Source organism: Salvia splendens, chromosome 19, assembly GCF_004379255.2.
Source record: "Salvia splendens isolate huo1 chromosome 19, SspV2, whole genome shotgun sequence".
NCBI classification, from domain to species: domain Eukaryota; kingdom Viridiplantae; phylum Streptophyta; class Magnoliopsida; order Lamiales; family Lamiaceae; genus Salvia; species Salvia splendens.
The window spans coordinates 18623833-18648294 of NC_056050.1; the positions used below are offsets into that span (position 1 = coordinate 18623833).

General features: G+C 35.9%; 3 protein-coding genes across 4 annotated transcripts; 2 read left to right on the top strand and 1 right to left on the bottom strand.

Moving 5' to 3' along the window:
* The first annotated feature begins 1950 nt into the window (after positions 1–1950).
* Positions 1951–2412, top strand: LOC121779118 (auxin-responsive protein IAA29-like). Its single transcript, XM_042176459.1, has 2 exons — positions 1951–2105; positions 2169–2412. The coding sequence occupies exons 1-2, from the start codon at positions 1951–1953 to the stop codon at positions 2410–2412; spliced, it is 399 nt and encodes a 132-aa protein (XP_042032393.1).
* Positions 2413–9659: 7247 nt separating this feature from the next.
* Positions 9660–11774, top strand: LOC121778529 (KAT8 regulatory NSL complex subunit 3-like). 2 transcript variants are annotated; one of them, XM_042175900.1, is made up of 6 exons: positions 9660–9963; positions 10454–10515; positions 10670–10805; positions 10897–10969; positions 11132–11197; positions 11391–11774. In XM_042175900.1, the coding sequence occupies exons 1-6, from the start codon at positions 9773–9775 to the stop codon at positions 11604–11606; spliced, it is 744 nt and encodes a 247-aa protein (XP_042031834.1). In that variant the 5' UTR covers positions 9660–9772; the 3' UTR covers positions 11607–11774. The 2 variants fall into 2 exon arrangements, with proteins under 2 accessions (XP_042031834.1, XP_042031835.1); XM_042175901.1 differs by having other exon boundaries at positions 11399–11617.
* A 5463-nt stretch (positions 11775–17237) lies between these two features.
* On the bottom strand, positions 17238–19506 carry LOC121778161 (high mobility group B protein 6-like). The gene is made up of 8 exons (XM_042175464.1): positions 19034–19506; positions 18824–18946; positions 18467–18741; positions 18272–18377; positions 18126–18191; positions 17865–18035; positions 17595–17777; positions 17238–17510 (listed from the first exon to the last, which is right to left on the bottom strand). Exons 1-8 carry the CDS (start codon positions 19469–19471, stop codon positions 17391–17393), a joined length of 1482 nt encoding a protein of 493 aa, XP_042031398.1. The 5' UTR covers positions 19472–19506; the 3' UTR covers positions 17238–17390.
* Positions 19507–24462: the final 4956 nt, after the last annotated feature.

Below are 24462 nucleotides of genomic sequence, written 5' to 3' on the forward strand. Positions count from 1 at the left end.
AATGGATGTTTATTGCATATTTAAATGTATAAGTGAACATAACAAAGTCTAAGTCTTTGTTTTAGTAGACCAGTTGTGGGCTGCCCTCAATTTAAGGTACGCGGTCAGTCCTGAACAAAGAAAAATAAGAGTTTCACAACCTAGATAGGCCTAGACTACCTATCGTGAAAGGTTGCAATGTCAGTCCGATTATTTCTAAGCCTTATTGAAATATGATGACGTTGGTGTGGTATAACACTGAATGGATCTAACAGCAAGACAAGTCTTTATGCTATCTACTGAAAGACGAGGTCTTGATAATTAATTTCTTAATCAATGTACGCTAGCATTGAGCATACGATATTGAGTATCTACTACTTTGACTTACCAAAGGTGCGGGTTTTTCGTCACCCAACGATCCAGGTATATTAGGTAGTGGCGATCATTATCTGGTGGTGCTAGGATTGCTATTATATTGAATCGTGCGCGAGGAGAGTCTCGTTTGATAACATCCACAAGAGGAGCTCGAAATAAGGTTTTATTATTCGGAACCTAGCTAGTTGGAGTTTGATTACTCTATGAATAATAAATAAGAGTTTCTTGCTAAGTCCACTCTTGGAAATTAAAATATGTTAATTAATTAAGTCCATAGCAGACATTAATTAATTAATGGATGTTTCTATCTTAAGCGCGGGAAATGAATTAAACAAATAAAAGGAAACCCGGAATACTTGTAATTTTGGATTTGGAAAGGCAGTGCAATATTACTTCTGTAGTGGCTGCTTGTAATATTCCAATATGAGCTTGTATTAAATTGTGGGTTCAATTTAATTAGTAAAAAGCTAATTGGGTGAGGTCATGTCCAAATTCTTCCTTAGATCCCTGACTGGGCCCAATATGTGACTTAATATAAATAGGAGAATAAAGGAGACAGAAAACACATTTTTTTTCATAACAAAATTTCGTCCACCTCATATTTGAGAGAGGATCGAAATTCTTCTCCTTCCGTGAGCAGATTTCTGTCTTCGTTATTTAAATCCTAGTACACTGGTGAGATTTGCCCACACAAATATCAGTCTACAGTCCGGGACACCAGTCAGAAGATCCGAGGTCGAGTTCTGAAGATATTCACGTGGAGAAGACGCAAGCCATCTTCGATTCTTAAGTGAATCGACGAGGTAACTTGGCTAACTCCTTAGTATGCATGTTTTAGGGATTGTTTGATCTAAAGCATGATTATAATTCAAGTAATGAGCATGATACGTGAGAAAATTACGCGAATAGAATTTGTCTAAATAATCAGCTAAATAGATCAAATTCATGTGATCGGTTTTTATGCACGCCTCCACTGCCAACCCCATCAGGAACTTTGGAGAAATAACATGAAATTGGAAAGGATGAAGAAAAATGCAGATTTTGTGATATGGGAGAAGATAAACGACTGGCACGTTTGTCATATAACCTAAAGCTTCTTAATTTTTTCAATTGTTAAAGTTGTACTATTTTATATTTTATCACACTGTATGAATTTATCCAGATGATCTACTTAATTTCTTTGAAAATATTTTATCATATTGAGACAACTGGATTATCCAGTTGTCTCAAAATATTTTATCATTCTAGTTTCTTTGAATTAGTTTTCAAATATTTTAAAGAAAAAGGTTGGATTTATATCCAAAGGAGTGGAAATTCAAATAGACTTCTTAACTACTCGAAAAAATGGTTTGTTAATTTTTTATTCTGAATTTTCTAACTAATCACTTATAAAATAATTATTTAAATATTATATATATATATGGATATATATGGGTGCATTATAATGATAACCCCAATTTGTGTGATAACCCTATAACTAAATCTCCACCACACATTTTTAAAATATGTGGTCTAGATTTAATCTAACAAAACTATCATTTTATCAAATAAAACTATCATATTTCGGTTATATAAGGGCAAAATTGTCATTTCGTTATGAAGCTTGACCTCTCTCTCTCAAACACTTCCACTCACAATCTGGCGCGAAATGATGAGAACAAGCATAAACTTGATGAATCATTCTCCGATGATGAGATGACCAGCAACAAACGCACATTGCCGCTGTTGATTTGGAATGATAACCGGAATATGTAATTCTCTCTCTCTGGATTGCGATTTTGATTGTTTTTTGATGATTGTGTGTGAATATGTAGGGATTGCGGATGTGTTGATGTGGAAGAGGATGCGGTGGTGGGGTGGCCGCCGGTGAATTCGCGGATGCGGAAGGTGCCGGAGCATCACCGCCGCGAGAGCACCGCCACGAATTACGTCACGGTGGATAACGGCGGCGGCGGCGGCGGCGGCGGTGGAGGAGGAGGAGGAGGATTGAATTCGATGTATGTGAAAGTGGAAATGGAAGGGATTGGGATAGCGAGGAAGATTAATTTGGGGATTTAATCACCAATAAGATCTGCGAAGCTGCTGAAGATATGAAGCTTGTTCAGAAAACACTTCACTCTTGTTCACAAAACACATTACTCTTATTCTGATTTTACTTCACTCTTGTTCACAAAACACATCACTCTTATTCTGATTTTACTTCACTCTTGTTCACAAAACACATCACTCTTGTTCACAAAACACTTCACTCTTGTTCACAATACACATCACTCTTGTTCAGAAAACACTTCACTCTTGTTCACAAAACACATCACTTTTATTCTGATTTTACTTCACTCTTGTTCACAAAACAGATCACTCTTGTTCAGAAAACACAACACTCTTGTTCACAAAACACATCACTCTTGTTCTGATTTTGGGTCTGCAATAGATGGGTTGGACCCATGTTTCTGCATAGGGCAACGCATTCTTGTGTTGATTTTTGGCTGATAAAATGATACTTTTGCATCATAAAATGATAGTTTGAGGGGATAAAATGATAGTTTCAAATGATAAAATGATACGTTTGCATGATAAATTGATTGTTTGAGTTCTTGGTTGGATAAAATGATAGTTTCGGGGAATAAAATGATAGTTTCAGTGGGTAAAAATGATAGGTTCAGTGATAAAATGATATTTTTGTTTCATAATGATAGTTTTAGATTTTTGGCTGATAAAATGATACTTTTGCATCATAAAATGATAGTTTGAGGGGATAAAATGATAGTTTCAAATGATAAAATGATACTTTTGCATGATAAATTGATTGTTTGAGTTCTTGGTTGGATTAAATGATAGTTTCGGGGAATAAAATGATAGTTTCAGTGGGTAAAAATGATAGGTTCAGTGATAAAATGATATTTTTGTTTCATAATGATAGTTTTAGATTTTTGGCTGATAAAATGATACTTTTGCATCATAAAATGATAGTTTGAGGGGATAAAATGATAGTTTCAAATGATAAAATGATACTTTTGCATGATAAATTGATTGTTTGAGTTCTTTGGTTGGATAAAATGATAGTTTCGGGGAATAAAATGATAGTTTCAGTGGGTAAAATGATAGGTTCAGTGATAAAATGATATTTTTGGTTCATAATGATAGTTTTATATTTTTGGCTGATAAAATGATACTTTTGCATCATAAAATGATAGTTTGAGGGGATAAAATGATAGTTTCAAATGATAAAATGATACTTTTGCATGATAAATTGATTGTCTGAGTTCTTTGGTTGGATAAAATGATAGTTTCGGGGAATAAAATGATAGTTTCAGTGGGTAAAATGATAGGTTCAGTGATAAAATGATATTTTTGTTTCATAATGATAGTTTTAGATTTTTGGCTGATAAAATGATACTTTTGCACCATAAAATGATAGTTTGAGGGGATAAAATGATAGTTTCAAATGATAAAATGATACTTTTGCATGATAAATTGATTGTTTGAGTTCTTTGGTTGGATAAAATAATAGTTTCGGGGAATAAAATGATAGTTTCAGTGGGTAAAATGATAGGTTCAGTGATAAAATGATATTTTTATTTCATAATGATAGTTTTAGATTTTTGGCTGATAAAATGATACTTTTGCATCATAAAATGATAGTTTGAGGGGATAAAATGATAGTTTCAAATGATAAAATGATACTTTTGCATTATAAATTGATTGTTTGAGTTCTTTGGTTGGATAAAATGATAGTTTCGGGGAATAAAATGATAGTTTCAGTGGGTAAAATGATAGGTTCAGTGATAAAATGATATTTTTGTTTCATAATGATAGTTTTAGATTTTTGGTTGATAAAATGATACTTTTGCATCATAAAATGATAGTTTGAGGGGATAAAATGATAGTTTCAAATGATAAAACAGGTTCTTTCGTTCACTGAATCAAACATTAGAATCTGACCCAAAATATTCAATATTAGCCATATTTTCATGAGTATATAAGATGTGTAGACTGGACATACATAGGCTCCTGCTTCAATAAGCTAGGTCACGCATGAGATCTCGTCATGCATTGCAGCCAACATCAGTGGAGTCTACATACATCATAATCATCAAAACAGATTCAATAATGAAGAACTAATTAATATTGAATCTGTTTTCTACTAAAGAATTCCTTGTACAAACACAAAACATAAGGCTATGTGACCTGTTTATTCCGATTCAACAAATCCGGCTGCATCGATTGCTCCAGAAGGAATGAAAGGACCTAAAAGGAATAGCCATAGAAATATAAAAAAAAAATTTACTAAATCCTACTTCATTCACAAAGTGAGACCGACCTGGATCTGGCCATGGGCAGCAGCAATTTGTAAAGCGGAATTCATAAAACTATCATTTTATGTACATACGTACAAATCAGTAAAAATATCATTATATATAGGGATGTATTCATTTCCTTTTTGTATCTTTTGTTCTTTGTTCTTTTTAATCTCAGCCCCACGATTTTGTCATCCGACGGTTAGATTGGTGCCACGTGTCATTTAATAATGCAGATTTTCAGTTGAATAATGCACACCGACTAATAATGCACCATTATAGTGTAATAATGCAGATTTTCAGTTGAATAATGCACACCGACTAATAATGCACCATTATAGTGTAATAATGCAGATCATTTGGACCGTTGATGAATGAGATCTAACAGCCCATATTAAGAAGAATAAAGGATCTAAGGGATGAATAGGAAAATAAGGCTCCCCTATTATATATATATATATATATATATATATATATATATTTAATTCTCCTATTATTTAACCCCACGAACTGTGTTTTTGTATTCGTCATTATGGACAAACACTACATGGATGGTCTTCGTTCTTTCACTTTCAACCAAGGATATATCATATATGTTACTATAATTTCTTTCAATACGTGATACGGGTTGCATTACCCTCCTTATCACCCCTAGTATAAAACATAGGACTAATATAATCCCTTTGATCTATTAATCTAATGGCTTTGATTAAAAGCATCGTTGTACATTATTATACCATTTTCGTACATTAAAGAACAATTTTGGTATATTACTGTTACATAATTTATATGGATTAGTACATTAACATAATGTATATATTAATGTGTTATTAATGTAACATTATTGTGTTTTAATGTATATGCCCCTTCTACGTAATGTATATTATAATTTATTGAATGAGTGACAAAACTTATATCCATTCTCCAAGGGTTTAGCAATCCATGAGGTTATGATGTAGTACCGGCTCAGCAACACAACGTTCACTAAGGTAATCTTGTAGATACTATACCCAAGCCCTATGGATAGGATCTAACTTCCTCCGATTAGTGAACGTTATGTTAATACGATGGTACTACACCCTAGCCCTATGGACTATCAAATCCTTAGTGAATGATGTTAACTTTCGGCCCTAAGGGAATTAATACGATGCTACATTACTGGATAAGTGATGTACATTATCATGGAAATATCGCACATTATCGACTCTTGAATTTGTGGATGCTATACTATATAGCATCCACAAATTCACAAATTCAGGCAACAGACTCTTCAAATCAAACCTTCATATGATGCAGCAAAACATGCCTTTTTCTTCTTTTTGTTTTTTTTTCATTTGTTTGGATTTTGAGTACTTTTTTACATTTGTTTAGATTTTGATTAGTAAAAGTTGTTTTGTGCATTGTTATTTTTAGAGATTTGATTTTTGCCAAAGAGACTCTTCGATTGAACTGACTCTTCCTATTTTTATGTTACTTAGCATTTGTTGCAGGAAGAATAGAAGACTAAGGGTGCCGCGGTATGGTATATCGCACCGAAAATGTCATAGCGCATACCGTACCGCAAATTGCGGTATGAGAAAAATGTCATACCTATACCTTACCGAATTTTTCGGTATGATAATTTCTGATACTGTTACCATACCGTTTATGCGGTATATCATACTGTATTTCGGTAATGCCAAAATGATGTATGGCATACCGAGTACGGTATACCAAAATAAGGTATGACATAGCGTTATACCTGTGTTTCATACCAAAAAAAATCATATTTTATAACCAAATATATAAAATAAAATATCACATATTTAAATAATGTCCAAAACATTAAAACTACACCACAATCAAATCTTATTCCAAAAATTCAAATCAACAACACTTCAACAATCAAATTACAGTGGACTGAATTCGCATCTCAGCGTGAGTGTGTTTGGGGTTGGGGGCAGAGGAATTAAAATGTGAAAGTAGAGTTAGGATTTTAACTTTTCAACAATTTTTATATAATTTATAAAAACAATATATATACCAAAATTTTGACAAATACTATATATGCGGTATAGTGCGGCATACGAAAATCTATACCTTTACCGTACCGAAACATATTGGTAAGGTATCATACCATACCGCAACTTGTGGTATACCGTAAATTCGGTATATTCGATACGATAAGTGCAATATTTCGGTATATTTAGTCAGCCCTAGAGAAGACTAATCTTAGAGAAGGCTAACCGATTTCTTATTGTTATCATAAAACTGCTGATTGAAAATTGAATGCACAATAATGGTGATTTTTTTTTTAATTTTATCAAATATATTTTACTATTATTTGAATTAAATGTGAAAACTGACGGCATGTACAAATTCATTATTAAAATTGAGTTTAGATTAAATTATATTTTAAATAATATTCTTGTAAATATCCCTAAAAACTCTTCTTTTTTGTATGTATAGATAGATGTGTATTGTCAATATTAAAGAGAAAAAGAAAGGCAATTGGTCGGCAAAGAGAAATGCTAGGTAGATTACTAAACAAACAACACCGCGGTTACAAACCAAAATAAAACATCAAACGGATTACAAACTTGAAACTTGGAAGAGACATGATTGGGGATAACACACAACAATTTTTCGGATTTCCCCTATTCGAATTTTTGGAAACCGAGTTAAAAACATACAAACACGAAACAATATACCTCACATCTCAACACTGACATAGTCATACATAAAACGTAAACTATTAACTGCGGCAACAATGATAGACTTACCCTCAATGTCGTTAGGCACGACAAGGGTGCAAATCCATATTGGGTCTTCGTTAAGCACAGCTTTAATAGCATTGACATCCTGAATACTACGAACTATAATATGGCTCAGTTCTGCGGTAGCAGGTAGCACTTTTTGAAGAAGCTCTGCCTCCAATTCTGCAAGTCGCGCTCGCTTTTGATCGATTATGCCCTCCTGTTGAACTACCTCTTCAAGCTCCTCATTTTTCTTAACAATTACTTATTCGTAGGCTTCAGGAAATGTCCAACTATTTTTTTAAAAAATAAAGATGAGAAAGAAGGTGTGAAGTAAAGAAAAAAGAAAGAGGCCGTTATTTATAGTCAATAAAGAGTAGTGAGCTTGATGGAGTGAGCTGAGATGAATTATTTGATCACGAGTTTGTAATAGGGCTGGGTCGAAACGGTATATTGTATCAGAAATTTTGTATCGTTATCGTATCGAAAATATAGATATGAAAGAATTTCATATTGTTACCGTATCGAAAGTTTCGGTATATTGAATTTCGGTATACCAAAATTTCGGTATGGATAATATCTATACCGTTACTGTATTGAAATTTTGGTATATTGTACCGAAATTCGGTACAATATACTTGAATATTACACATTTTAATACACATTTGGTATATTTTACCAAAATTTTGGTATATTATACCGAAATTTTATACCATTTGGGAAATACTTGACAGAGGGAGTACTTGACTTTGATCGTTCTTTCTTCGGGAAATCATACTTTCCATGAATAATACACATTTTTAACTCTATATCATTTTAAAATCAATAAGAATTTTCCCTACAACAAATCTTTAATTTAGAATATTTTAATTTATTATTTAGATTTAAATCGTGATAAAATTTTAATAATGTTATAACAAGTTTTTAATTGTGTATTAGCATTAGATTTTAACGTGTAATATTAGGCTTTAATTGTGTAATATTATGTCCATATCGTTATTGTATCATGTCAAACTAAACCAGAGTGATAAAAATAGGACTGAGAAAATATACCAAAATACCGCACTTATCGTACTGAAAATACCGAATTTTTGGTATACCGTACTTTTCGGTACGGCATCATACCGCGGTATACCGCGTTATACCGCATCATACCGCAATTGTGGTATATACCGCAAATACGGTATATACCTTAATTGGCGGTATATATACCACAGATATACCATATTTAACATATTTATTATTTATAAAATATATTATTATATAATTTTATAAACATAATTGAATGGATTTTGAATGTCATAAACTATGTTTTCTTTGTGATGGATTTTTATCACTTTGGATATTTCCTAGATGTTTAAAATGATATTTTTGCTATTTAATGCATGAATGTTAGGTTTTGACATGCGGTATTCGGTATACCGTACCGTGATTTCGGCATACCGCATATTGCGGTATACCGAAATCACGCCACGGTATACCGAAATGTCGGTAAGGTAACGATATCTAAATTTTGGTATACCGACTTTTCGGTATACCGGTATGCGGTATACCGAAAAAAGCGGTACGGTAAAGGTAAGATTTTTGGTCATACCGCACTTTTCGGTACGGTATGCGGTATGACAATTTCGGCACGGTATACCGTACCGTTCCAACCCTAGATAAAAATGATGTCATCTAGGAAGGCTCAAATGATACCGTTTCATTAAAAATAAAAGTTATATTTATTACTTTTATTTAATGTATTACTTGTACTAAAGCATTTTTTCTCTTAAGATATTTCATTCGTCCCACAAGAATATGCGCTTTTAGTTGTATACGGGTTTTAATGCACAATTAATACAGTAAGAAAGTGCATATTATTGTGAGACGAACTAAAAGTGAAAGAGTGCATATTCTTATGGGACGAAGGAAATATTATGCAGTGTTGTTCTGTGAGTTTAATAGATAAAATAAAATAGGAGAAAAAAATAAAATAAAATACAAAATAAAGTAGAGATTATAATGTTTATTCAAAGAAATAATTCAACTTAGGTGTAATGTCCTAGAAAGAAAAATGAGTTATTTCGCAGGGCATAAATTGAATCGCTTGCTATTTTAACATGAAATTTTATCAAATAATATGAATAAAACAGAGGAAAAATAAAGTAAAAGATAGGAGTAATAAAGTAAATATGATTGTTCACATGGACATTTGTGATATTTGACCTAAACACTATTTACTCACTATTTACTCTTTTATTTATAAATATTTATTCTTCTTCTTCTTCTACAGTACTTTATTTATCCATGAAAATTGAAAAGCAATAATGGTAAGAGAGAAATACAAATCACTTGGCACCAACTCCGCTTGTACGGCTTTTGTCCGCAGATCAGATTGCAGATATGGTGACGACTCGCGCTTCAAAGAGAAGACGGAAGAACCACAGCCATCCTACGGGAGACGAGGAGCAAGAGCAACCACCACCACAACCACATGGAATCGACGACGATATCAAAAAATCTGCACAGGACTCTCCGGTTGTCGTGCTTGCTCACGGCGCCGGAGCTCCTTCCTCCTCCGATTGGATGATTAGGTACAATTTTCCCACCCAAAAGGCAATTTTCTTGTCATTCTGTTTGATGGTGATGGCTTTTACCCAAGGTTCACTCAAAATGCAGATTAATTTGGGGATTTTATAATGATAGATCTGAAGCCTCACTTAGTTATTCATGTACATGAGCTTTTATATTTGTGTTTCTTACATAATGCATGATGATAGCTTTGCTTCATTATACTGATATTTGTGTTTCCTACATTTTGCATTCATACACATTCGGAAAATCACAGAATTACTGATTGTGTGAAAATTGCTGACTGTAAAATGATATGCCTTGGATTTACCGAATACAGACTAGTTTAGTGGAATAGGTGACTGCTAATAGTGACCCTGTGGTTAGTAGTGGGGAGGGGGCTGTGCTGGATTTTCAAGTTTTAAGTTTGAGTTTTGTGATTCGTGTTGTGAATCTTAGTTCTTTTTGGCCTGAATAGGTTTTAAATTTAATCATGGACTGTGATTTCTACAGATGGAAAGATATGCTGGCCAAGACACTAAATGCCATTGAAGTAGTGACCTTTGACTATTCCTGTAAGTACGTTCATCTAAGATGACTTTTCATAGATACGTTGAAGTCAGAGAAAGGATATCATCTTTACATTAATAGACTGGAGAGGTAAAGGAGGCTTTGATATGTTATTTTCTGCTTAATGTCAGTGTTCATGGATTTTTCATGTGTTGGCAGACATCGCTGGAGGGAAGCGAAGGGCTCCGCCAAAGGCTGAAAAATTGGTTGATTTTCACTGTGACGTTGTCAGGAAGGTCATGGCTACATATCCAGGGCATCCTCTAGTGTTGGCTGGGAAGTCCATGGGGTCAAGGTAACGTTCGTAATGCTCTCTCATTTACAAGAATGTTATGGTTATCATGTAAATGAGCTTATAGTAACTGAGTTATTACTTAAATATACAGGGTCTGCTGTATGGTAGCCGGAGAAAAGGATATTTATGCATCAGCTGTAGTTTGTCTGGGATATCCATTAAAGGTCTGTCATTTACATGACAATTTGCAGTATATTCCGTTTTTCTGTTTTGCTCGAAAAGCTCCTTGTCGTGGATGGTTGCCTGTTCATGGAAAAAGTGGTTGATGTTTATGTCATTTTTGGATTGGGTCATTCTGAAGCTTTTAAGGAATTCTAATATTTTAGGGCAGGAATGGTGCATTGCGAGATGATACTCTACTGCAACTTAAAGTCCCAATTTTGTTTGTGCAGGTAAATTTTCCTTAAATAAGTGCCCTAATCTTATGATATTCCAATAGCATGACAAAGGTCAAATTTATTTAGATTTGTACATTATGCTGGCTACTGCTTAATAGTACACTTGGGAATTTCTGGGTTCGTTAATCTGTTCAACATCAATAAATTTGGTAATTATGTTACTGAGTTTGCTGTTTCTGACATGAAGGGTAGCAGAGATGGGCTGTGTCCACTGGAAAAGTTGGAGGGTGCAAGAAGGAAAATGAATTGCGCGAGCGCAATGCATGTGATCGAAGGGGGTGATCACTCATTCAAAGTTTCCAAAAAGCATCTTCAGATTACAGGATGCAATCAAGAAGAAACAGAACAGCAAGCCGCAAAGGCTATTGCTGCATTTGTATCACAACATCTGAAAGAGAAGTGATGTTTGGTGCTGAAATGTACTAACTTTTGGTCCTAATTAGGTTTTCATAAACTTCCATATTTTGTAATTATCAAAGTACAGTATGATGTTAGTCTTCACTCTTCTGCTGCCATTTTTGGGATTTTGGACCAATCTTTATCTATACTAAATTAAAAATGTAGTTTTCAATTCTGACTGCTCCCTCCGTCACCGTTTAACAGTCATATTTTGTCATTTTTGTCCGTCCCAGTTTAAGAGTTTTATTTAAAATTTACCATATTTGGACATAAAATTTAATCTCATTGTTGATAAAATTTACACTCAAATGTCATTACTTTCATAAAAATAAAGCAAAACAAAATTCTAAACATACAAAAAGTCAAAAGGGTCCCACTTTTCACTACCCCACTTCAATTATTACACATTCCAACAACCACTACTTCACTTCAATTATTACACACTCCAACAATTTCTTAAAACACGTACCCTAAGTGGCTGTTCGGTTCATTAGATTAAATAATCATGAGATGTAATCTAGGATAGACAAAGATGGGCTTTGTCTAAGATTAAATTTGTATTGCATTTTATATTGTTGTTTGGTTGGTTGGATTATGTTTAAGATGTAGATAAGACTATAATAAGAATAAATTAATACATTTATCTCATTTTTAGTAGAAACATAAAATAACTGATTTTTTATTAATCATAATTTAAACTTATTTAATTAAATAAATTAAATATTAATGTTTGTTTTTCTGTGATATAACTGTACAGCTGTGGAGGAGAGAAGGAGAGGTGTTGGTAGAGAGAGAGGGAAGGAAAATAGAAGAGGGGAGGGAGGTGGTGGTAAAAGGAGGCAGACAAAATAATCGGAGGGTAGAGGGTGAGATGAATTGTCTAGGATTAAAGCTAGTCAGTCCACTGTGGATGCGGGCCTTGTTGGGCCTAGACTATATGTTGCGGGCCTTGATGGCATAGAAATGGACAACCGAACAGCACACTATCCGAACAGTGGCTAACTAAATTGCACTCCTAGGGAGTACAATTTATGACAAAATATCTGATTGGAAAGTGGAAATAAAGTAAAGTGTATTTATCTCATCTTTAATCGTGTGAGTGAAATATATTTTAAAAAAAGGATGGAACATAGGTCAAAAAATGCAAGACATAATTTCTATACATGGTAATGAATATATGCTAGTACTTAGACGTCACCACGGTTTGGGAACCGGAGGTTCACGGTTCGGAACCGTCGGTTCCAGTTCAAAAAATAAGTGAACCTGAACCGGCCCGGCCAAGGTTCGGCGGTTCCGGTTCCTGAACCGTGAACTCCGGAACCGCCGTTGCATGTCCGGTTCCGGGCCGGTTCGTCCGGTTCGGCGGTTCAATTTTTTTTTATACATTATGAATTTGTAATTCAAGTAAAAAATGTAAATATATTTGTATAAATAAAATTAGAATAAAGCGATGTACAAATGCAATTTTATTGATACAAATTACAACTTTAAATCTGCAAATTACAACTTTAAAATTACAAATTACAACTAAAAATTTACAAATTACAACTTTAAAACTACAAATTACAACTTAAAATTTACAAATTACAACTTAAAAATTATAAATTACAAAAGACTTAAAGTCTTGATTACAATTTACAAATTACATATTCGAAACAAAGGGGGAAAAAAATAAAGGAAAAGGACTTGAGCTCAACTTAAATTTAAAATTTAAGTTGAGATGCCTACGTATCCTCAATGCTCAATTGCATTTTGGAATCAAAGTCCACGTAGTTCTCTTACCTTGCTTACCTATTTGGCTTGATCGTAGGAATTGGCGGCGCGCCTACTCTTCTTCGTCGGGGAAGTAGTCTTGATCAGGTTGTACTACTTGATTGTTCCAATCCGGTTCTTGGTCTCTAATTTCGGCTGAGCACCAATCATCAAGTAACATGGTGGCTTCCATGTTTTGCCCGGTGAGTCTACTTCTTCTGTCGTCCAAGACGTTGCCTCCAACACTAAAGGCGGACTCGACGGCGACAGTGGAAGCCGGAACCGAAAAGATCTCCTTGGCCATTGATGCAAGGATGGGAAAATCTTTCTCGTGTGATCCCCACCAATCTAGGACGTCGATTTGTTGGGGAACGGGACCTCCTTCCTCATTGAATGAAAAGTGTGAGTCAAAATATAAGTCTAACTCACTGGTCGAATTTGCTGTCCTTCCTCCACTGCTGAAGCCGTATAGGTCCGCCAATTGGGATTGGGCGTCGGGGTCATCAACTTGGAAGAAGCCAAAGTTATGTGTTTGACGGGGGGGGTCTAGGTCTCACTTGGTGGGTACGGTTGTACTTGGCTTCGTAATCGTGAAAGAGAGCCCGCAAGTCGAACTCAAAACTTCTTTGAAGGCTTGGGAGGTGGGGGAGGTTTATTTGGAATGTTTGGGCTAGGTTTATGTAGTTGTCGTCCTCGTCAGTTTGCAAAGCTCGGAGTGGTTCAAGATCAATAGAAGCCAAATTGTTGTAATAAAATTCTAAATTTTGAAAGTACCAACTAGTTTCCACTTTGGATCCAAAACTTTGGCAAGCAAAAAAACCGTGGGGATCTCGTTGAAATACTTGAGCCATTTTTCAACCATGTAATATAAAACACACATTAACTCAAGATTGTTTGTGGAATTTTTCATTGCAGTTTTAAAACCAAGTGATATGATCATGCAATGTTCTAAAACACGAACGATGTGCAATAATACACACCCGATAAATCAATAGTGGCATTTCGAAAACCTTTGAATAACTTAAACAAGCTCATGCATTGATCCCAACAAGAAGATGTTAGATATAAATCATCAACGGGGTAAGTTCTATAAAAATCAACTAAATATTCTATATGCTCCAATGTAGAATGCAACATATCATATGTAGAGTTCCATCTAGTAGACACGTCTAAAGTAAAAGTTGTGTACCTTATTTTCTTCGTGTGGCAATACTTCTTCCACGCCTTGCCAATTTGAGGCTTCCAGTGGATCAAGGATACAACTGTAGTAATAGGTTGAATATGTCTTTGCCATAAAGACAAAGCATCTTGTACACATAAGTTTAAAATATGACAAATACATCGTTGGTGAAAATACTTACCACTTATCACCGGGGAGCAAGCCGCAATTAAATCGGATATACTTGCGGTGTTAGCGGTTGCGTTATCAAAACCAACCGAAAATATCTTGTTGCATAACTCATACTTATTCAAAACTTGAATAATTAAAGATGCAATTGCTTGTGCGGTGTGTGAGGAAGGAAATTGTCTAAAACCAATTAAACGTTTATTTAAAGACCAACTATTGTCTATAAAATGAAATGAAATTCCCATGTAAGAATTTCGTTGGAAAGAATCCGTCCACACATCGGAGCAAATATTAACTTTGTGCCCCAAGGTGAATAGAAATTTTCCAACCTCTCTTTTTTTGTCAAAAAACTGACGGTTGTTAGATCTTTGAGCAGTAGAGGGGGGAATTCTCTTTGTAGCAACATTAAAAGCGGTTTGCATAGTAACTTCATATTTTTTGTCATTAAAAAAATTGAACGGCAAATGTTTCATTGCCGCCCATCTTACCATAGCATCGTTAACATTTTTCGGATCATATTTAAATAGCGGCGTACCTGTTTGAGACGATGAGCCGGCGGGGAAGTTTATTTTGGCTTTGGGACTTAGAATGCCCATATTCCACGGGATGTTTTGCCTTCAAATGGCGATGGAGAGCACCATATCCCCCACCGAAAACAAATGGATAGACTTTATCGCAATAGTTGCAATATGCTTTGAACTCACTTGTCTCCACGGTAGTGGTCAGATCATTAGGATTTGAAATTACCACCGGGACCTTCTTGAAATGTTTGGTGAAAATCTCGGATTTCAACTTGGGAGGCATCTTTTTCTTTTGTCGTCCTGCGGGAGGAGGAGCATCGGCCTCCTCCTCATCATTGTCGCCAACTTGGCCGGTGCTAGAAGGTGGGAATTGATGCGATCCATCAACGCCTTCGTCCGACGATAGATTCAATCGTACTCGAAACGCGAAGCCGAATGTGAATGCCCCCCTTGTTGGTCGCCGTCGGCGAGGGCAAGTAACAAGGCCGCATTTCGATCTTCTTCCTCCTACGAAAATTATACAACTAAGTAAAAATACTAACACAAAAATAAAACACATAGACACATAGATGTTGAAAAATGAAATTATGAATTTAATAAAAATGAATTAACAAAAAATTAAAACATATTATAACTTACTTGAGCTCGAAGAGCGGCTAGCCTTCCCACCTCCTCCGCAACTTGTGCTCTAGAAGGGGCACGTCGACGACGAGTATCACTTTGATCTTGGGCAATTCCCTTGCCCCGATCACCACCACGACGAGATGAAGCCATGATATAAATATTTATGGAAATTGAAAGTGGAGAATAGAGAGTAGTGTGATTGTGTGAATATGATAACGTGAACAACGTGAGTAAATTATGAGCGCAAATAACGTAAGCAACTTGAGAGAATGATTATGGAGAATAGAGAAATTGAGATTGAGAGAAAAATTCTTATTAACACAAGAATGAGGTGAGTAGAAATGAAGAGGGGGGGGGATATTTCGTCAATTTCAAATTTCAAAATTTTAAAAACAATGGCGGAACCGCCGGTTTACCGCAGGAACCGCCGGTTTTTCGGTTGAAACCGGCGGTTTCCGTCAATGATTTCTGCCCAAACCGGCGGCCGCGGGAGCGGTTTCTGAAAAGGCTAGGAAGTAGGCCTGAAAAGGTGTCGGGAGTTGTCGGGAACCGCCAAACCGGCGGTTCCGGCGGTTCGGAACCGCCGGTTACGGTTCTTCAAAATTTGCAAACCTGAACCGGCCCGTTGGAACCGCCGGTTCCGGTCCCGGTTCGAACCGCCGCCGACGGTTCCGGTTCCGGTTCGGAACCGCCGGTGACGGTTCCGGTTCGGTTCGGTTTGAAGACCTCTACTAGTACTCTACTTAGAACAAAAGTAATTTAACGTCGCTTGAGAGATTCGAACACACGCCTTAACCACTCGGCCAAAGCGACGCTTGCCAACTTTTTTCAAAGTTATCGAATTAGTCGAAAATTAAAAAACCACGTCTACAATATATATTTGTCTTTTTTCCAAATCCTCTTATCTCTCAACTCAAAATAAATTGGGATATTAGAGTATCATGAAACTTTTCAAATATTTGTTTTTTCCTATAAAATTTAAACTTGATATATAATATCACGAACTTAAATAGTTTGTTGAAATTTTCTCAACAATAAAATTCGGTTACATTTCATTTGTTATTACATCACATAGAAATTTGGTTATCCATCTCATTTTTTAATGTAATTGGATTTTGTAGTTGGTGGCAAAATTCAACAACTATTTAAGTTCGTAATATTAGGGGTCATGCAATATCCCAAATAAATTGAAAGCATTATTGGAATTGAATAACCTAAATAACCTTTTTTTTCGCGACATTGATTTTTTTTGTCCCCTATAATTTAAATTAAAACCAAAGCTATTTTATCGGCCAAATAATCCAAAATGAACCATTTTCTCTTTTGACAATAATCCATAGTAATACTAATAATATATAGTTCGCCTGTTATGAAGTCAAAATAGACAAAATAGAAGCAAACAAATAAGTGAGATAACACCATTTGCAATACAATATCATCCAAAACAATGTCAGAATTCCTAAGGAACACCAAGAGCATCAAAGTCTGTGTACATGTTCAACATGAACCAAGTTGAACAGCATCCCTAATTCACAGTCTCTTCCTAATTATCCTTGTTTTCTGCAGCCAATTTGTTGTTGTATGCTTCCAATTCTTTGTTGTAAGCCTCCTTTGCTTGCGCAGCTTTCTCATTCCAAACCAGCTTCTCTTCCTCACTTATTTCCTACACAAATCAACACTCAAGTTATTGCAACCTTATTCAAGAACTCAATCAACCTTCTTCAACTGCAACAAGAATCTACAATACCTTCCACTTGAGCGAAATGAGCGCAGTGATCGTGGAGTGGTTGATCCCGGGACGCTCTTCCACTATACATTTCCTCGTCTCCTTGCTGAAGAGAAGGAAAGACGAGGCAGGTCTCTTTGGTTTGTTCGGATCAACGGTCTTCTCTTCATTCTTCTTCTTCTTCTGCCGACTCTCTTTCTCTTTCTGCATATGCGGATTTCACGAATAAATATACAATAATCCCAGAACATTCAAACCGAATAATCAGAGAGGCCTCGAATATAGAAATACCTTGATTAGAGTTTCAGTTTTCTCTTTCTTTTTTAGCAGTTGCATAGCTTCTTGTATCTGCAGTTTCATGAACTCTTCCCCATCTTTCTTGAGGTTAGCAGCTTCTTCTTCCTTCTTCTGCTTGTATGCTTCCATCTCTTGGCCATATTGTTCCTTCCTTTTCAATGCTATCTGCAAAATTTACCGAGCAAAAAACTCAATTCAGAAACCAGATTCATACTACAAATGAAACAAACACAAATTCCAACCCCAAAAACTGACCTCTTCATAGGGGGCTTTTTGTATGTCAGTCATGTTCTTCCACTCCTCACCTGTGATCTTTGCAACCTTCAATGCCGAAATTGCAATTCCAAGTCAGCCCCAATCACAATTAAGAACCCTATGATTTATGTTGTCATCTTAATTACCTCCAACACATTCTTGTTTTCTGCAAGCAGAGCAGCTCTACGCTCATTAGAGAAGATGAAATAGGCCGACATCGGATGCTTCGGCTTCAAAGGGTCCTTCTCCTTCCTGTAACAACACAACACAACACAAACATCAGAGAATGAACTTTTACTCTACTTATGCAAAACCTATTGATAATTCAAGTGGTTTTTTACTTTGTTTTCTTGTTGTTCTCTTTCTCTGCCTCCTGCTTGAACAGAAGGTACTGTTCGAGCAACTCTATTGCAGTCTTGTGCTTCTGCTCGTCTTCAAGAAGCTTCATTGCCTCAAGCTCACGCTTCTCATTTCCTGCAATCTTCAAATATGCTTCCTTCTCAGCTTGGTACCTCTCTTCATAAGGCTTCTTCTCTTCCGCAGTGACGGATTTCCACTTTGCACCCAACAGATTCGACATGGCCTTGAAATCAGCATCTGGATTAGCTTCCTTCACCTGTTAACATCACAAGATGAGTTTAATCACTATGTCGATTAAAATTAAGAGATATGAAATGGCTATAATGAATGAATTATACCTCGTTCCACTGGTCTTTGCACCACAGCACATAAGGAGGAGATGGCTTCTTCTTTCCACCCTTCTTCTTCTTCTCCTTCTTATCTTGCTCCATGTCTTTGATTCCGATCCCTAGCGGGAATGCCTGTAAAAACCCCCAATTTGTTTAGAGAGAGGGCGAAATGCAATTGAGCAACGGAGCAATTGTAAAAGCAATTGAATTAGGGCTAACCACAGTAGGCTTGAACTCCTTGATCTTCTGCAATTTCTTGAGTTCGGTTTTGAGTTTCTCCTGCTCGCGATCTCGAGTCTCGAGTTGTTCCTCTTTTTCCTTCAACATTTCCTCGGTCTGCTCCTTCTCGATCTTCAATTTCTCAAGCTGCTCCTGCATTTCCTGGAGCTGCTTCTCGAAAGAAGACGCATCGGAGACCTGTTGCTTCCCCTTGGCGGCGCCTTTCTTCTTTTTCTTCAGCGACAGACTCCCGTGGTTCTCCTTTCCGGCAGAGTTTTCCGGCGGCGGAGAGGCAACGGGAGAGGGCTCCGGAACCGCCCCGGCGGCAATGTTAGCCTCATTCGACGAGACAGGTTTAGGCTTCAACGCCTTCTTTGATCTCGCCTTCTTGGTGGGCGGTGGCTCGGCGAATGTAGGGTTTTCAGCTACGGCAGCCATTGGAAATGTTTGAAAACTGAAAGAGAGTGTTAAGAGTGGTGATGAAGGAATGAAGAAATGGGAGCGGTTTTATTGAAGTGGATGTCTAACGGTCGTATATTTCAAAATTTGAATTTTCTTATGAGAATTACCGTTGTGATTGTTATCTGTACCATAAATTAGAAACCTAATTACAAAATTAATTTTTTATTATTCACATGGAAAATTCTGATTGAAATCAATGAATCAATTAGAATTGGAAAACTCATTTAATACGCTTGCTATACGACTCGAGCTATTTATAACAAAAATTATAAAGAATCAAATCCGACAATTTTATCCAAAATCCATTAACGAATACTCCAAGGGAAAATTCTAGCATAATGAATTGAATGCTGTGCTTTTGAACTTCAATTTTTTTTTTCTTATTATACAACTTAGAGGCTATTTGATATGATGGAATGGAATGGTATTTCTAACTTCATTTTATACTACTTTTTTTAAAAAATTAAATATTTTAATTTTAAAAAAATCAACACTACCTCACATTGCACACACTATACACACAAACTCCACACCACACACACTATACACATTGCACACACCACACACACTACACATAATTTACACACTACACAATTCCATTCCATTTCCATACTCATTTCATTTCCATCTCCATTTCATTTTCTTCTTATTCCATTCCATCATGCTAAGAAGCCCCTTATTGTTTTTTCTTTTAATAAAAAAACACGCTTAATGAATTTCTGTTATAAATAATTCGTTAAAATGATTAAACTGGTGTATAATTTCTTGTAATTATAGACTACAGATATCACAAGTTCCATGAGAAAATGTAGATCATATTTAGGAAGAATATCAAGATCCATTAGTAGCAAAAAATGAGAAATTTGCAAAAGAAATCATGAACTTTCATAAAAATTATATTTTCCACAACTTTTAAAAATAGTCTTAAAAATCACCAACTTTTTGAATTGTCGTAGAATACCAAAAAACCTACGTGTAATAGTTGGAGATACATTCCATCTTGAGGGGAAGATGAAAATGATAATGATATATTGACATGGATGCTCTAGAATTAGCGTCGTCAATCCACATAGCCAAATTTATATCGAAAACTTTAGTGGATTATTTGTGAAAGTTCATGATTTTTTTACCAATTTCCCTAAAAACTATAGTCCTCATCCTCCAACTTGACATTCCAGAATCAGTATTTGTATTTGATATTCAAGAATATTTTTAGAAAGTAGTCCGATCAATACTCAGAAAGAGCTACCAAAACAATATTTCTATCTGATATTTTGCACTTAATGCATAAAATTCTTTTTTTTGTTCTAGGGACCAATTAACATTCCATTAAAGGGGTAGTTTTTTTATTAATTCCCACAAAGTGAGCGACGCATGTACATCATGTGTAGGTGTTAATGAAACGCATGAAGGAAGTGCGTTTTAGGCTGAGACGCATGTCATTTATGCGTCGACAAACTACGCATCATGAAAAAACGTTTTAAAAGGACGACGCATGAGAGTCATGCGTTTTTCACAAGCGACGCATGTCACTCATGCGTCTCTCAACGAAATAAAATCACAACACTGCATTCCAGAACAAAACTTGTGAAGAAAAAGAAGCAGCGGTGCTTGTTGCGTTTTCAGGCAATTTCACGAATATTTCATGCGAGTTCTCTGATTTTCCGTTAAATTTTGGTAAGTTTGTTCCCTACTTTTTTATTTCTCCCTTATTCATTGTTTATTGCATATTTTGTGTTGATTTTCCCCAATTTTGTAAGCTAAGGTTTATGTCAAAATTGTTCAATTTGGTCCAATGATTTGTCGTTTTGTAAATTGTAATGACTTTTTTCTACAAGCAACCAATTGTTTATTGACAATTTTAGTCTAATTATTGTGTCTAATTTTTTATGCAGAAATTATGCAAGTGTTTGTGAGTTTGTACTAAGGTGTAAAAATAGTTCAACTTCCATACTTGTGCATTGGTTGTGATCCACCTCGTGCGAGAGATGGTATTGTATTTGATTCATGTGTTTCATATTTTGAATTAGTTGCAAGGATATGCACTACAAAGTGTAATGTATATGTTTAACAAAGCTCAAAATTCTACTGGTCATATTGAATTAATTGTTGAATATAAACATGTGAGAATTTCAGAAATACCACCTATTATTGATTCTTGTGTAGTTGATTGTGGTAATGTGTCGTCTGCACGAGTTGAACATATGAATTTTGATTGTGGTATTACTAAGCAAGCAGATGTTGCAGATGTCGTTGATGTTGGAATAAATAATCAAGCAGATGTGGTAGATGATGATGATATTCCTAACCGTCACCATCCTGATGTTTCGTCTGCATTGTCAGAAGGCAATTTTAGTGAGGAATCTGATAGTGGTAATGTTATATCTGATGATGTGATAATATATAAACTTGTCGTGCGAGGTCAACAGCCACTTCCACAGTACGACCATACTGGGTTACCATTTTTTGCAATTTACCATGTGGAGGTGGTTCTTTTGGGGTATCTACCTATGATGATAATGAAGACAACAATAGGTATTGGGATGAGAAAAAATCGACTCGTATTTCAGTGGGAATGAAATTTCATAGCAAGTTGCATGTGAAGATTGCTGTAACTTTGTGGCATGTGAGGCGTCATCGATATTTCAAGGTCATTGAGAGTAAACTAAGAAGGTGGCATGCCGTATGCAAAAAAACTGTTCGGAACAGATGTGGACATTAGTGATGAAGAAAATCTCACCGAATCCCAACGAGCGAATAAATATACTTGGAGGGTTTAAGTTACACAAAGGAAGCATGATGATATGTGGGAAATTAGGAAGTGTGTGGAACGACATAGTTGTGAAGGCTACCGTAATAACATAGGACATGCTAACCTTTCATCATCAATGGTTGCTTTGTGTATTCGACACCAATTGGAAGAAGATGTTGAGTTCAAGGCCTCTGCCGTAATAAAGTTTATAGTGGAGAGATTTGATGTGACGATCACTTACAAGAAGGCATGGTATGCACGAAGGAAGGCTATAGAGATTGTATTTGGTGGATGGGAGGAGTCATTAGACAGTTGCCAAGCTACATGGCTGAACTGCGATCATGAAATCCGGGCACAATTGTTGAGTGGAAGTACAACGAGCTTTTGAGTTAGGGACGTAATAAAGTTTTCCGTTATATTTTCTGGGCATTGGGGCCTGCTATTCATGTTTTCAGCTGGCCAAACCAGTTATAACAATAGACAGGACTCACCTACGAGGACGGCATAGAGGTAAGTTGCTTGTTGCTTGAGGATTTGATGCTAACAAGAATTGTTTGCCGGTCGCATATGTTGTTGTTGATGAAGAAACTAGAGACAATTGGGGGTGGTTTTTGGATCTTGTTAGAATTCATGTGGTGCAATACCATAGAGAGGTGTGCATCATATCAGATAGACATAAAGGAATCTTAAATACCATGCGTTCTCATGAATTACAAAAGGAACCGAAATGTCACCACAAATGATGTTTAGTTCACGTGAGGAAAAATGTCTTGATGAAGTACAAGGGTATAAAAGTGAAAAGCAAGGTCTGGAAATTGGGTGTGACAACTCAGGAACGGAAATTTGAAAGAAGGGAGCTTGCACTACAATCTGAAAGTATTGGTGTTATGAGAAGGCTCAATCACATTGGAAGAGAGAGTATGTCCGTTTGCTATGATGGACTTAGATGATGGGAGATCTCAACAAACATGTCAGAGAGTTACAACAAAGTGTTGAGAGCTGTAAGGGAGTTACCAATTAGAGATTTGATTGATTTGACATTTTGGTAAACAGTAGGGTGGTGGATTGATAGGAATACAGAAATACTTCCTCCGTCTCGCGTTACTTGCACTACATTCCTTTTTGGGCATCCCAAGTTATTTCCACTCTTTCTATTTTCAGTAAAAATTAGAGTTAATTAAATTTCCCTTATTACACTTAATTAAAGCTAATTTAATGACATCTATTAATTTAACCACCAATCCCACCAACTTCAATTCATTTATAATTTACGTTTCTCTGTCTTTGCAAACCCTAAGAAGGCGCCTTCAACTATCTCTCTTTGTAAATCCTAAAAACGCCCCCAATTAATTCTCTCTCTCTTGAAACCCTAGACCAATTTCGCCTCCATTCTTCTCCATTCACGATCTTCCCTTGCGGATATGTCATGTCAAACTCAAAGAATGTAGATGATATGTGGATTAATCCACGGCGGTCTCGAACTCCAACCTCTCTCCCCGTCAACGACCTGCCAAATAGTGGGTGGGTTAACCCATGTCACTCCCGACCCGCAACGACCAGCCCTGTCTACGAGAGGTATGAAACCGTGTGGTTTAACCCTGATCTCCCACTCACCACGAAGACCTCAGCTTCCGATGGGTTTGCAGGTGGTAGAGATAAACGCCGATATGGCGAATTGGGTGAAATTAAGGCCGCCATACTTTTGAAACTTTTTGAATCCGCTGCTTAATTGAAGGATATCTTTCTTTAATTGTGTTATTGTTTCCAAAAATACTATTCAAATTGTTTATTTAAAGTATTCTCAATATTAATAATTTAAATAATTTTGAATATTATAAAAAAAATACTGATGCAAAATGTTAGATAGAAAATGAAATTAAAACTCATTCTAAAACATCTAGTCACTTTACTTACTTTATTAGTCATTCTACTTTAAACATTAATTACTCATCCTTAATTTCCATGTCCAAAATGAAATGTGCAACTAACCCGGGATGGTGGGAGTACAACATACCGAAAGTCGGTTAACCCCATAGGCGAGGGATCTTCTTGATGAGCATGACGTAAAGGGGAAAAAACATTATATTTGGGCACTTAACCGAAGAGTAGCACATTACCAAGTTCGAAGACGGTCATGATTTCAGGGAAAGGGAAATAACAAACAAAAGGACGAGTATCTGAATTCTAAGTGCAGTTGTAAGTGGCAGATGTGGAA